The 14,180-nt window shown below is 33.6% G+C and overlaps 1 protein-coding gene across 10 annotated transcripts in view; it reads right to left on the reverse strand.

The window, feature by feature from the left end:
• Positions 1-14,180, reverse strand: part of NBEA (neurobeachin) — a 375,860-nt gene that overhangs the window by 268,018 nt on the left and 93,662 nt on the right. For all 10 annotated transcript variants that reach the window (XM_039327273.1, XM_039327274.1, XM_039327265.1 and 7 more), the window contains 2 exons: positions 9,762-9,892; positions 8,410-8,517 (listed from right to left, as the gene is read on the reverse strand). In XM_039327273.1, coding sequence (XP_039183207.1) covers positions 8,410-8,517; positions 9,762-9,892 — 239 coding nt within the window. The remainder of the gene's footprint in view (positions 1-8,409; positions 8,518-9,761; positions 9,893-14,180) is intronic.

Below are 14,180 nucleotides of genomic sequence, written 5' to 3' on the forward strand. Positions count from 1 at the left end.
TAAAGCTATCATTGAGATCAATGTTACTTATTAGTGAAGGAAAACAGAGAAATGTAGATGATCCTTCTCAAGAATCATGAGAAATCATGTTAATTCAAATCTCTTGCTTGTAAATTTGGATTACAATTATTTTGTTTGGAATACTAGGAAAGAAGTTTGTCAGTACTTCTGGCTATATATCATCTTCCTAAAGCTGAGAGATTGTGATTGCCCCAAGACCCCAAGCTGGTTTTAGAACTCATGATGTCCCACTTTCTAAGATACCAAACTGGTTTTTAGTTATATGAATATGCAGGTCAATTTCCAATCCAAATAATCTTAAAATAGAAATGGCCCAAGCCTGATTCTCTCTAAGGATGAGCCTTATATACATTCTTAGGTGGTTGACTAATTAAAATTCAACACCCCCCCCCACACCCGCACGTCCGGCTCCCTTCTTTGCCATCTTGTGTCCATGATTTTATCTGTTAATATTTTTATCTGCTGTGCTTTTTACAATGAATGATTTTAATGTTTTTTTAATATTTTTATGTTGTAAGCAGCCCTGAGTCTTTGCATACAAGATGGGTAGCAAATAAATTTTATAAATAAATAAATAAATTCTTCAATGAATCTAAACATCACATATGTCCATCCATATTAGTCTGGTTTTCACTGAATATCAGGAGGATCTATCTATCTATCTATCTATCTATCTATCTATCTATCTATCTATCTATCTATCTATCTATCTACCTCTAAATTTAACATCATACACTAAAATTCTAAACTTTATAAGTAGAAAAAAATGAGAAATAATATAAGAGTTTTCTATTACCGTAATTCTATTACCATAATATAAGACGACTCGGCGTATAAGACAACCCCCAACTTCGGAGCCAATTTGCATGCCTAGAAAGTCGTCTTATATGCCGGAAACTACCGTTATTTCCGGCGTATAAGACGACTCAGCATATAAGACGACCCCCAACTTCGGAGCCGATTTGCATGCTTTAGAAAGTCATCTTATACACCAGAAAATACGGTAATTTAAAAAACTTTGAAAGCACAGAAATAAAGCATTAAATAATTTTAGATATGTAAGATTAAAAAGGGGTTAGCTGTAAAGATATGCTTAAAGAGAGAGGAACTTCACTTTTCTATGTAATTTAGGCACTGTAATAAAAAATCTATTCAACTAATCATATTTCTGAAAATATAGGGATACAAATCTTAACCTTCACTATTCATACCAGAACATTAAACATTAAAATATATAGGCTGGACATACCTATCAAAGCTGAATTAAAGTATTCTTTACTATGTATATATTATGAGTTTCAAATAGCAGATCAGAAAACTAAAAGCCACCAATTAAAATAATTGTAAGCAGTTGTCACAGGCATGACTATATTTTATACTGTAGAGTTATGTACCAATTTTGTAGGGAGGTTTTTGCAAATTGATTTTGTAGAAACTCAAAAAGTTATTTCTCTATCTGAAGTGTTGTTTGAAAAGGTTCTGCTGGCCATCTGTGCTAACACAATACTAAAGACTTTAACTTATTTAAACAAAAAAAAATCTGTGTCACTGAATAGTCATTTAAAGAGATTTCTCCCACCCTTCTCTACTATTTCATAGAATCGTAAAGTTAGGAGGGACCAGGAAAGACTTCTAGTCAAACCCTTTGGCAAAAGCAAGAGTCCCCATACCATCTTAGACAAATGGTTGTACAATCTTTTCTTGAAAAACTCCAGCAATGGAGCACCCACAAACTCCAGGAGGCAGGCTATTTGTCACAAATCTTCCTATTTCCTGTTATTTTTATTTCCCACTATTGCAGAAAACCAAAGAATGAGTGTTGTTGCAACCAAAAATAGTATAGTCATTTCAACCAGTTGTATTCTGTTCTGATTTCAGAGGCTGACTATCTTGGTTGATTAGTAAATCTTGCAAAGTAATCAGGAATCCACCTGATCCATCGGTGGCTTGTGTGGGCCATCTTAATTGGCATTTGATCCCTAAAAAGGTTAGGTATTATCAGTGATCTGTTCCTGACAACAAGTTAGTGCTAAATCTATCTGTAAATTACAATAACCTGTCCAACAAAAACTAAATTAAGTATATATCCTCCAATATCTTGGAATCAGATTATCAACTAAGGTAAATCCAAAGTTATCTTAGAAATTCTACCCACTCCAAATGACGCGTCTTGAGCTTCAATACTATATTTCTCCAGCTTACCCATTTTCGATGAAGCAAAAGTCATTCATAAGATTACCTTAAATAATAAAAAGGGAGGAGGAGAGCTCTCAGGTAGAGGTAAGAGCTCCCCTGGATCCCTACAATTTTGGGGATCGGAGGGTAGAGCTCCCTCGGAGCCTGAGCATCTCCGCGTTCCAGGGAGCCTTCGTCCTGAAGTTCTGGGATGAAGCAAGCTGCCGCTTCCACATCTGCTTCTTTTAGCCGCTTGTGAGTACTTAAAAGCAGACAGAGCAGACCAGGAGAAATTGTGCTTAAGATTGATGGTATCTTTAACTCCAGCAAGTACCCTCTTCTCTTTTTTTTTTTTATTGTTCACTCTCCCTTTTGAAGAAAGGGAAAGTGAAAGGCAAAATGGCGATTGTCTTTCTTGTTTGATTTGCGTTACAAAGTTAAAACCTGGATACAGATTAATGTTTTAAATATAGAAGCAAGAACTTGGCTTTTATTTTTTCCTTTCTTCTTTCCTTGTTATTTTTTAAAGAACATTCAAAAGAATTGTGATTTTTTTTTTAAGACAAGAATCTTTCTTCTTGGAATTTAAGAAAATGGCTTCAAAACGCCTGCTTCCTGCTCCTAAAGCTACTATCTCTTCCCCAATGACTCAGACTGTTTCTCAGAAACCAAAATCACCTCCACCCTCTCCTCCTCCTGCAATTTCTCTTAAAGATTTACAAGAAACCTTAAAAAAGCATGCTTTGGACATTAAGGAGGAAGTAAAAGATCTTATAACTGCAGAGAGGGCTATTACAGAAGAATTATTGGAGAAAAAAAACAAGCAAGTTAGGGAAGACATCCTTTTGGCTTTTCAGGGCCTTGCTCTGCATATAGAAAGGATTGACGACAGAATGGAGGAGATTACTGAAAATGCAACAAGATTGGAATCCAGAATGGAGGAGGTAGAGAACAAGATAGAAATTACACAGGATGAACAAATTATTTCACAATATAGAGAGATGAATATGCATTGCATATCAGGGGGTTGAGAGAAAATCTTCAGGAGGACTTAAAGATGCTTATCGTGAAAGATATTGCTCTTAATCTTGGCTGGAGGCCTGAAATAATTGGGAATGAGATAGAAAAATTTTTTAGAGTTAACTCACGGGTTGCTAGACAGAGAAATTTACCAAGAGATGTGGTCATCTATTTTTCCAGAAGATTTATTCGTAATGAAATTATACAGGCTTTTTATAAACAAAAGTTTCAAATTGCAGATCAAGATGTGATAATTCTAAAAGAAATACCTCCCAAAATTTTAAGAGGCAGAAAAGACTTTACTTTTCTGTCTGATGAGTTAAAACATCGTCAAATTCAGTTTAGATGGGAGATTCCAAGAGGAATAGTAGTGAATTATGATGGGATACGTCATAGATTAACCACAGTCTCGAAGGCGAGAGATTTTTATCATTCTATCTTAAAGGCAAGATCGTCCTCACCCCCACAAACAAGGTTAATGGAAGAGCCTGTTATGGCAGGAGCCTCATCAATGATGGTCATGGAACAACCTGTACAGAATCTTGAGATAAAAGAGCAAAGGATGACACGAGCTGCCCATAAACGTAAAGAAAAAGAGCAGCAGCAGAAGAGTGGTGATAAAGTTGAAGGTATGGTTACTACAGAGCCTGTGGGAGGGGCAAGACCAAAAAGATCTTCGACAGTTGATCTGCAGGCCATGCTCCAGAGGCTCCAGGCCGGTGGAAATGGCCAGGTTCCTGACCTGGAATGTTAATGGCCTAAATGTGCCACAGAAACGAAGAAAGGTTTTTCATTATTTGAAACAACATAACAATGATTTGATATGTCTGCAAGAGACTCATATAACATTGAAGGACTCTAAATTTTTGATGAATTCTTGCTTGGGTTCACATTTCATTTCTCCAGCTCCAGGGAAAAAAGGGGGTGTGGTAATTTATGTGAAGAAAAATTTTTCATCTAAATTAATTGAGACTGATTCTGAAGGAAGATATCTCTTTGTGGAACTATCATTACAAGGCAAAAAAGTTCTTATTGTTGGATTATATGCTCCTAATCAACAACAGAAACAATTTTACAAGTTTTTGCATGGCAAGATATCTCAGTTGGATTACAAATCGGTAATTTTGATGGGTGATTGCAATGGGGTTTTAGATTCAACTATAGATAAAAGGAGCTCTTCTAAAACTTTTACCCAAACCAAATTACCTAAAACTTTTTTTGATTTGAAAGAAGAATTGGAGCTCATTGACATTTGGTGAGAAAGGAATATAAGTGATAGAGATTTTACTTTTTATTCGGATAGACATCAGTCATTTCCAAGGATTGACTTTTTTTTATTACTAGTGATTTCCTTTCTAGAGTGAGGAAGATGAAAATTTTCCCCAGGACTTTGTCGGATCACAGTCCGGTGTGGATGGAACTACATTTGGAAGATGGGAATAGAAGACCCTGGAGACTGAATGAGAATTTGTTTACTCGGGAAGAGTTTGTACAAAAATGTAAAGAGCATTTAAAGGAGTTTTTTGCGGATGAATAAGGGTACATCGATGTCCATGGTTTGGGATGCCAGCAAGGCATATATGAGGGGAATTTTGATTCAATTGAATAAAGTTTTTAGGGAAAAAGGGTTACAAAGACGCAGAGAAATAGAAGAAGAGATTAAATTAAAAGAACAAGAGTTTGTTCTTAATCCAACTGATAATAACTTAAAGGTATCTATAAAGATGCTCAAGGAACAATTAATATGTTGATGGCAGATCAGGTGGCTACCAATCTGTCGTATATGAGACATAATACTTTTTGTAACGCGAATAAGCCTGGGAGGTGGTTGGCTTATCAGTTACAAAAGAAACAGAAAGCTAGAATTATAGAGAAAGTAAAATATAAAGGTACTGAGGTTTTTCAGCAAAATTTGATTAAAAAGAGTTTTTTAGATTTTTACACAAAATTATATTCAAGTGATAATATAAAGGGCTTGGATATAGATATAATATTAACAATCAGTGCATTTTCCTAAACTTTCAGAGGAACAACAAAATGGGATGAATAGTTTAATTACTGTGAAGGAAATTGGTTTAGCTATTAAGCAGTTAAAGGTTGGAAAGTCTCCGGGAACAGATGGACTGACTTCGAGGTATTACAAGACTTTATCTGAAGAAATGATAGGGCCATTAAAGGAATTTTTTAATAGTATCTTGTTGGGTATACAAGTTCCTCCTTCTTGGAAAAGAGCTTTTATATCACTGATTCCGAAGGAGGATCAGGATCTCACAGAGCCTAAGAATTATAGGCCAATTTCATTATTAAATGTTGATTATAAGATTTTTGCAAAAAATTTGGCAAATAGATTAATGCAGGTTATGAAGGACTTGATTCATAGCGATCAAGCAGGGTTTATAACAGGACGATACATGAAATACAATCTTAGACAAATTATAAATATAATTGAGTATTTGGATAAGAACAATCAGATTCCTGTGGCTTTCATTTTTCTGGACGCTGAAAAAGCCTTTGATCAATTAGATTGGCAATTTTTATTTTCATTGGTAGAGAAAATGAATTTTGGGGATAATTTTTTACATGCACTTAAAGCTATATACCAGCAACAATCTGCACAAATTGTTGTAAATGGAGGATTGACTGAGAATTTTAATGTTGAAAAAGGGACAAGACAAGGATGTCCATTATCCCCATTGTTATTTGTTTTAACGTTGGAAATTTTATTGATTCAGATTCGAGAATCAAAGGTAGTCAAGGGTGTAAAGATAAGGAAGAATGAGTATAAATTGCGGGCTTTTGCGGATGATTTGGTTTTAATTTTGGAACAACCAAATCAAGCGATTGATTGTTTACTAGAACTTATAACACAGTATGGGAATGTTTCTGGTTTTAAAGTCAATAATTATAAGACTAAGATATTATCTAAGAATATGTCAGTTAAGGACAAGGAAAGTTTGGTCAAAGCTACAGGTTTCCAGATAGTAAAAAAGGTTAAATATTTGGGAGTATATTTAACTGCTTCAAATGGAAAATTGTATAAGAACAATTATGAACCATTATGGATAAAAGTACAAAAGGACTTAAAAGCCTGGAAAAATTACAATTGTCATTGTTGGGGAGAATTTCAGCTGTAAAAATGAATGTTCTACCAAAGTTCCTTTTTTTGTTTCAGATGATACCTATTTTAAAAAAGCAGGCAAATTTGGATGAATGGCAAAAGGGCATTAACAATTTTATATGGGGTGGGAAGAAACCAAGGGTTAAGTTTAAGATCTTATAGGATGCTCAAGAAAGAGGAGGACTTAAGGCACTTAACTTGAAATTATATTATGATGCAGCCGCCTTAACTTGGTTAAGTGACTGGCTTAATTTAACAAATAAGGATATCCTTTTTTTGGAAGGTTGGGATTTAATATATGGTTGGCATGCATACATGATTTTCAATAAGAAAGTCGATCGGACTTTTAAATCACATATTTTGAGGAATGCCCTACTTCGTGTTTGGAAAAAGTATTATTATAGATTAAATTATAAAATACCTATCTGGGGGATTCCCAGACATGCAATTGAGGGAACTTCCAAAGGGACAAAATTTGATAAAATCTCGTATAAAGATTTTTAATTTGGTCTGGTTCGAATTGGCATTTGAAATCCCTAGATGTACTAAGGCAGGAAAATATTCTACAGTCATGGTTTCAATACTTACAAATAGTGGATAGATGGACTGTAGATAAGAAAGAGGGAATAACATTAGAAGATAAACAATTGGTTATTCAGATTAAAAATCAGAGTCAGGCTCATATAAAAAGAATTTATAATGTTTTATTAGAGTTAGACTCGGAAACAGAATTGGTTAAAGACTGTATGATTAAATGGGCTCAGAATACACAGGAACCGATCTCATTGGACTTATGGGAGACAATTTGGATTAGAAATGTTAAATTTACACAAGCTCAAAATTTGAGAGAAAATTTTTATAAAATGTTCTATAGATGGCACTTAGATCCTAAAAAATTATCTTGTATGTACCCTAATATACAGCCCAAATGTTGGAGGTGTGGTAATAAAGATGCGACATATTTCCATATTTGGTGGAATTGCAAAAAGGTAAAGGCTTTTTGGATTATGATTTGGTGAAACATTCAAAAGATTTTTAGAAGGAAGATAAAGTTTACTCCTTAACTATTTTTATTGGGTATTTTCCTGGACTTAAATGATAAAGAAACTATTTTGATGTTGAACTTATTAATTGCAGCAAGGCTATTAGTAGGTTTATATTGGAAGAAAGATTCTTTGCCTACTTTAGAAGAATGGATATTTAAAGTATCTAGTTTTGCAGAAATGGCAAAAATTTCTGCTTATTTAAAGGATCATACACAAGAAAGATATATTACTGTATGGAGAAGATGGATAGATTATATTCAGAAAAAGTATGGAACTAAAAAGTTTCATTTATTATATGAATGAATATTATAGTAAATATTATAGAGAATTGCTTTAGAGGTTATTGGAGTTAAAGGTTAAGTATGATATTTTCTTTTTTCTTTTCTTTTTCCTTTTTTTTCTTTTTCTTTCTTTTTTTTATTATTATAAATTTTCTTATTATTAACCCTGTATTCTGCTCTGGGAAGTGAAGGGAGGGGGGTTGGGGGTGGGAGGGAGGAAAAGTGGGGGGGCAAGTCTAATATAGATAATGGTTGCTTATAGGGGTGCAGCCTGGGCACTCCCCTTATGCTGCGTTCATGGGTCTGATAGGGATGAGAGGAGAGAAGGTGTAGAGAGGAAGTAGGGTAGTGAGAGGAGAGGGGGAGGGGAAGAGAGTAGGATGGGAGGTGAGAAAGAGGAGGGAAGTAGGGAACGTTTTAAGAGAGGGTGGATGCAGCCTGGGGGGAGTGGGCAGGTCATACCAATGGTTATGAATTTATTTTATTTCAAAATTGTACTGTATTTTTTATAATGTATAAATGGAAAAAATAAAAAAAATTTAATACAAAAAAAGATTACCTTAAGTAACCAGTAAGTAAAGAAGTTGGACAGAAATACACCCAACCTTTAAGCTATATAAACCTTTAACCTGAAATAATGAATTTCTACACTAGGCAAAGATAAATGTATAAGAATTTGTTCACCATTAATACACAAAGCACAGATTTTAAATACTTTCTTTTAAACCTGCAGTATAATAATACTTACCACATCACGAAATACAACTGCTCGTAGACGATTAATATCAACATCTTGAAGAAGCCTATCTGGATCTTTAATTGGGGATAGGTTACCAGGAACATTTTCCAATGGAGTCTAAAAATGCAATAATTGCATAGTTTTAGCAAATTGTAGACTTAGCTCTTGAAGTTGTCACTAAACAGGTAATTTGTATTTTATTCATTTCAAATTTTCATATGAAGCTGGTTTTAGATTTATAATTTGGCACTCCAATGCAATTGGCTCCCACTAGAACAATGCTAAAATCAAGTTTATGTTGCCATCAGCTTATATTTCAATTGGTTCCTATATGCCCATGTGCTGATGAGAATGTTCCAATATTGTCATCCAACAGCAATACTATGAGTATTATACTAATTGCCCATGTTTCTGAGTGCAATTGAAGATGCAATTAATAACTTATTAATCTTACATAGCATTGGACCTGGAAGCTGGGAGACTGTCTGCCTCAGGCACACCTATAAAGATTGACTATTCTCCAGGAACTACAGCACGACAGACTCAGAAGCAAGCATTGTTTGCTGGATTTCCCTTCTGCAGAAACACATATGCTTACTACTAACGTTCAGATAGCTTGTGAAGACCTCAAGAATTGATAAAGTAGGTATGTAGAATATATAAGACACGTTATTAGTTCTTATGAGGGACCAATTGTCTTCAATCACTTCTGCCTGCACAGTATGTTCCTGCATTTTCCTTATGAAATGTTGTAACCTTGCAGGACAAGGCTGCTGTTCTGACCTTTGCAACAGCATCCCCCACAGAAATGGACAATGGCCTCTCTCCTAGGTTTCTAGAAAGTTTTTAAAACCTGGCTTTGTCACAAGCCTGGAATTAATGTATTACTGTTTTGGGGGAGAACTCTGGTTTTATTTGTGTCACTTTTAAGATCATTTTAGTCCAGAGCATATGGTTTTATGATTTATCTGTTTTTACAGATTTTTTGCTTTTTTTTAAGTTGCCCAGATTTCATTGGAGTTGGGTAGCTATAAAATTTTTAATAAATAAATAAATGCTATAACTGATCTGGAATTATTTATGATTGACATTTATTTCGTCAATGATACTGTTAATAGCTTTTTAACCCCTTAGATCCACTTGTCTGAAGGAGTAAAGAATACTGATAATAAATGCAACTGTTCATAGTAAATCCAAATCCTGTCTCAAGATTATGAAATATATAAGAAAATAATTTTGGAATTGTCAAACTGTGAAGTTATCCCTATCTTTCTAATGTACTGGATAATGGTTTTTTTTCTCTTTTCCTTTTCACTTTTAATGGAATTCTTTTAATGTAATTTTAAAAGAAAATATTGTACCTTATTGGTAGTAGTTGCACTTATACCCTGAAGAGTCTCTTGTGTTTTACTGCAGATTAGTGAAGATTTGTTTACTTTCTCCCTTTGTCTTTGTCGACATTCCAAACAATTTCTCACAGCAACACAACAAACTAAGTAATCAAAAGATATATATGCATATTAATTACAACTACTATGCATTAATAAAGCCATTAAAATAGCAATGAAATCAATAAATCAAAATGCAAATTCTATCAAAATGAATTATTATAGTATGTAGGATTGTTATGTTTGGATGTATTTATGAACAGATAAATTAAGGTTAGTATTAGATGTGTTTCTTAATCTTGTGTATTTATATGTATCTGCTATTGCTGAACATTTATTTAACAGCAACAGAACAAAGGTTCCGTTTTAGGCCCAGTACTCTTCAATATCTTCTAAATGACTTAAGATGAGGGAATTGAAGGAGAACTCATTAAATTTTCAGATGACACCAAAATGACAGAAGTAGCCAACACCCCAGAAGACAAACTCAGGATCCAAAAAGATCTTGACAAACTTGAACAATGGGCCCTATCCAACAAAATGAGTTTCAATGTGGAGAAAAGCAAAGTCTTACCCTTAGATAGGAAAAACCAAAGGTACAAATACAGATTGGGTGAGACCTGGCTTAAAAACAGTAATTGTGAGAGGGACCTTGGAGTCCTAATGGACAATTACTTGACTATGAGCCAGCAGTGTGCAGCAGCAACCAAAAAAACTAATACAATCCTGGGTTGTATAAACAGAGGCATAGAATCAAGATCACACAAAGTATTATTACCGCTTTATAAAACCCTAGTAAGACCACACCTGGAATACTGCAGCCAATTTTGGTCACCATATCACAAAAAAGATGTTGAGAGTTTGGAAAAAATTCGATGATCAAAGGCCTGGAGACTAAAACATATGAAGAATGGCTACGGGACTTGGGTTTGGCTAGTCTACAGAAAAGAAGATATAGGGGAGACATGATAGCAGTGTTCCAGTATCTGAGGAGCTGCCACAGGGCAGAGGGGGGCCAGGTGGTTCACCAAAGCACCAGAGGGAAGGATGAGAAACAATGATTGGAAACTGATCGAAGAGAGAAGCAACCTGGAACTAAGGAGAAACTTCCTGACAGCGAGGACAACCAAACAGTAGAACAGCTTACCCCCCAGAAATCGTGGGCACTCCATCACTGAAGATTTGTAAGAGGAGACTGGACATTCACCTGTCTGAGATGGTGTAAGTTCTCCTGCTTGAGCAGGGGGCTGGAGTAGAAGACTCCAAGGTCCCTTCCAGGTCTATTCTATTCTAAATTACACAATGGAATATATTTAAGTATTTTTAATTTAAAACAGGAAGAAAGGGGAAAGAAATTCAGGACCAATATGTAAATTATTTTAGTGAGGGCCATGAATTTCATATGAAAGAAGAATAAGCAGGCAAGGTATAACTAAGATGGGATTCAAATTTTTTTAAAAAAAGAGCAGAAAAAAATATTTCGGCATGTAAGTAAATGCATTATACAAAGCAGGTAAGTAACAAACTAGTGACTACAGAGGGTATGTAGCAATGACATACCTTTAATATACATTAGGTGTAAGGCTTATTTTTTGGCAAATTAATAAAAACACATTGTAACAATTATACTTCTGTTTGTGATTTTGAGACCAACTGATAATCAAAGTATGTAATGTAGAACCCATGTGGGAACTAAATATTTTCAAAGGTATAATTATTTGGTCATCTGAGAACCACAGTGAATGATGCTATGATGGTATCTGAAAAGGGAGTGAAGGGGAAAAGAAGGTTCAAGTTTTTTTTTGTTTTGAAAAAGAGATGTTATGTTTTATGGTTAATCTTACATACCATATATAAGATATAACAGATGCCTAAATCATCTACTTATTTTATTTTTAGTAAGAAACGGAAGGGAAATGTCATGGTGTTATTTAGCATCTTACTCCAAATTAGATGACACAATCTTAAAAGACCATAAGAGGACAAAGAGGAATCAGAGTTAGAACTATCTGTAGGGGTCAAAAAAAAATCACATTAGCAGCCACACCCATTTGACTGAAGCCTCATGATACATAAAGAGTGGAGGAGACACCTAGTTAGAGCAATCCCTATCTTTCATCTAACTATCAGGTAATCTGATATACATAAGGTAATGATTGAAATTAAGAACTCTTAGATAAAATGAATTTCAAACTCCTTAAAGGCAATATGTTTATTAGGACAAATAATGTTTCAAGCTTTTGAATTTTCAAAAACAAACTTGTCTTACTCTCATAGCCAAGAAATGTTGAGAGTTTAAAACTGGGAACACAGTGGAGATTCTATCAGTTGCACCTTTAGTTGAATATACAAAATATACAAAAAACCCAAAACAATTGATTTCTGTCAACTGTTCAGATACAAGAGAACTACTGCACTCCTCCAGAGGACAGAGTTTCTGTATATTGAACTGATGATACCAATAAAAAATGCTCATTCTCTAGGATAAAACAAGGGATTAAAAACTAAGAAGAGACAGAAATCCAAAAATTGGATGTAATGGCTTCTATTTCAAATCAAATTAAAATATTCCTCCACAATTATTAGAATTAACGCCCAGCTCAAAAAGAAAATGAACATCTCTTTAAAAATTGTGTATTTTAAAAGGTAATACAAACTTGTTGGAATGTAGCTATTTTGTGGCCTGAGGTAGATGGAAAAAATGGAGTGTCTATAACATGAAAAAATTATAAATTTAAATAAATTTGTTAGAATTCTTGAATTTCTGAAATTTCTTCTATATTCAAATCAAGTTTTGAATAAGCTTTTCATTTCTCTTTCTACGTCGTCTTTCCTCAAATCCTCAGGTGTATTTCTGAATTTCAGGTTATTTTTAGGTAAGTCTGTTTCACTTATTTGGGAAAGTAATTTAACTTTCAACTTATTTAATTTTGTCTTTTGGGTTGCCTGAACTGAAGGTAACATGATTCCCAGTGTCTTGCCTACAATATTATTAATGCAAGTGTTTTAATTAATTTAATTAATTTGTTATATTTATCATTAAGGCAAATCTTAAAAGCATAATATTTACATTAGGCAAGCATATACAAAACTGAAACTATTTCAGTTATATTACTATTATAATGATACATTATACTTTGCCTTCTTTTTGTTTGTTTTTTCCCTTTTTAAAAATATTTGTTATGCTTTCTTTTTTCTTGATAATGTATTTATATCCATGAGTACATTGTGTTTTGTTCCTTTTTTCTGTTATTTTTTAAAAAGCAAAAGAAATAAAAATTGAGCTTTAAAACAATCTAATTTTACTTCCAAATTCAACTCTAGGTATTGGCCCATTACACAGACATAGAATTTCTTTAAAGAAGAAATAATCCAAATTACACTTTTATTTAGGTAATGAACAATGGGGCCACCCAAATAGAACTTTCCTGTTTTAATTAAAACTCACTTAATAATCCTTATGTCTTTTTCACTATGTATCTTTTTCTTTCTTCTTTTGGGATTTAGGAACAGATGCTTTTGTGTTCAAAGACAGCTTAATTAATTTCTAAAACTGCTTATTTTTCTTCTTTTGAATGGTCAATAGGGTTGACCATTTTTTCTTATAATAGTCTTCTTATAATAGTTCTTAAAATGATAAACTGATTTATAAGCAGGATAAAATCAATCACAGATGGTGATGATGATGATGATGACTTTGCTTCCCTTATCTGAATTTATTTTCCTCCAATCAGCTTTGTTTAGTCTACACATTATTTGGTGTTATTTTGTTTTCTTTTTTGTGAATTTCATGAGATATTTAGAACCACAAGAGGGAGCTCTGACACAAGGAACCTCTATGTGAATTTGTAATTTGGAAGCAAATTTAAGATTTCGATTAGAAAAATGTTTAGACTTTTAATATAAAGAATGACAGTATTAAAACTTTATTTTAAGATTTTAATACGTATAAATCATGTTTAGATTTAAGATCTGCATTCTTTACACTTTTTGTCTCATACTGGATTATCTAGTGTGTTATAAATTATGATACCCAAGTATTACTGCATTTTTAATGTATCTAATATCTTTATCTATCAAATTTATTCAGGCTTGTTTAATGAAAAGAAATTCTGTAAAAAAAACTGTAACAATGTGAAGATGACACACCAAAAAAAGAGGAAATGACAAAAATGGGTCGACATTTTTCAGTCAACAGATGTCCTGGTTATTTTATCAAAAATAACTTATTAGAGATGAATTACACATAATTGAAGATAATGATTATGATTATGTATTAGCAACTTGGTATTTATCTTAGCAATCACATATTTTTTTCCAAGATGATTTGTCCCCAGCTTGGTCCTTTAGGTCTTCCAAGGATGCAGCAAACACCACTGTAACACCACTGCG

This window comes from Crotalus tigris, unplaced genomic scaffold (genome assembly GCF_016545835.1).
Source record: "Crotalus tigris isolate CLP2741 ecotype Arizona unplaced genomic scaffold, ASM1654583v1 scf7180000024359.8030256, whole genome shotgun sequence".
Lineage (NCBI taxonomy): Eukaryota > Metazoa > Chordata > Lepidosauria > Squamata > Viperidae > Crotalus > Crotalus tigris.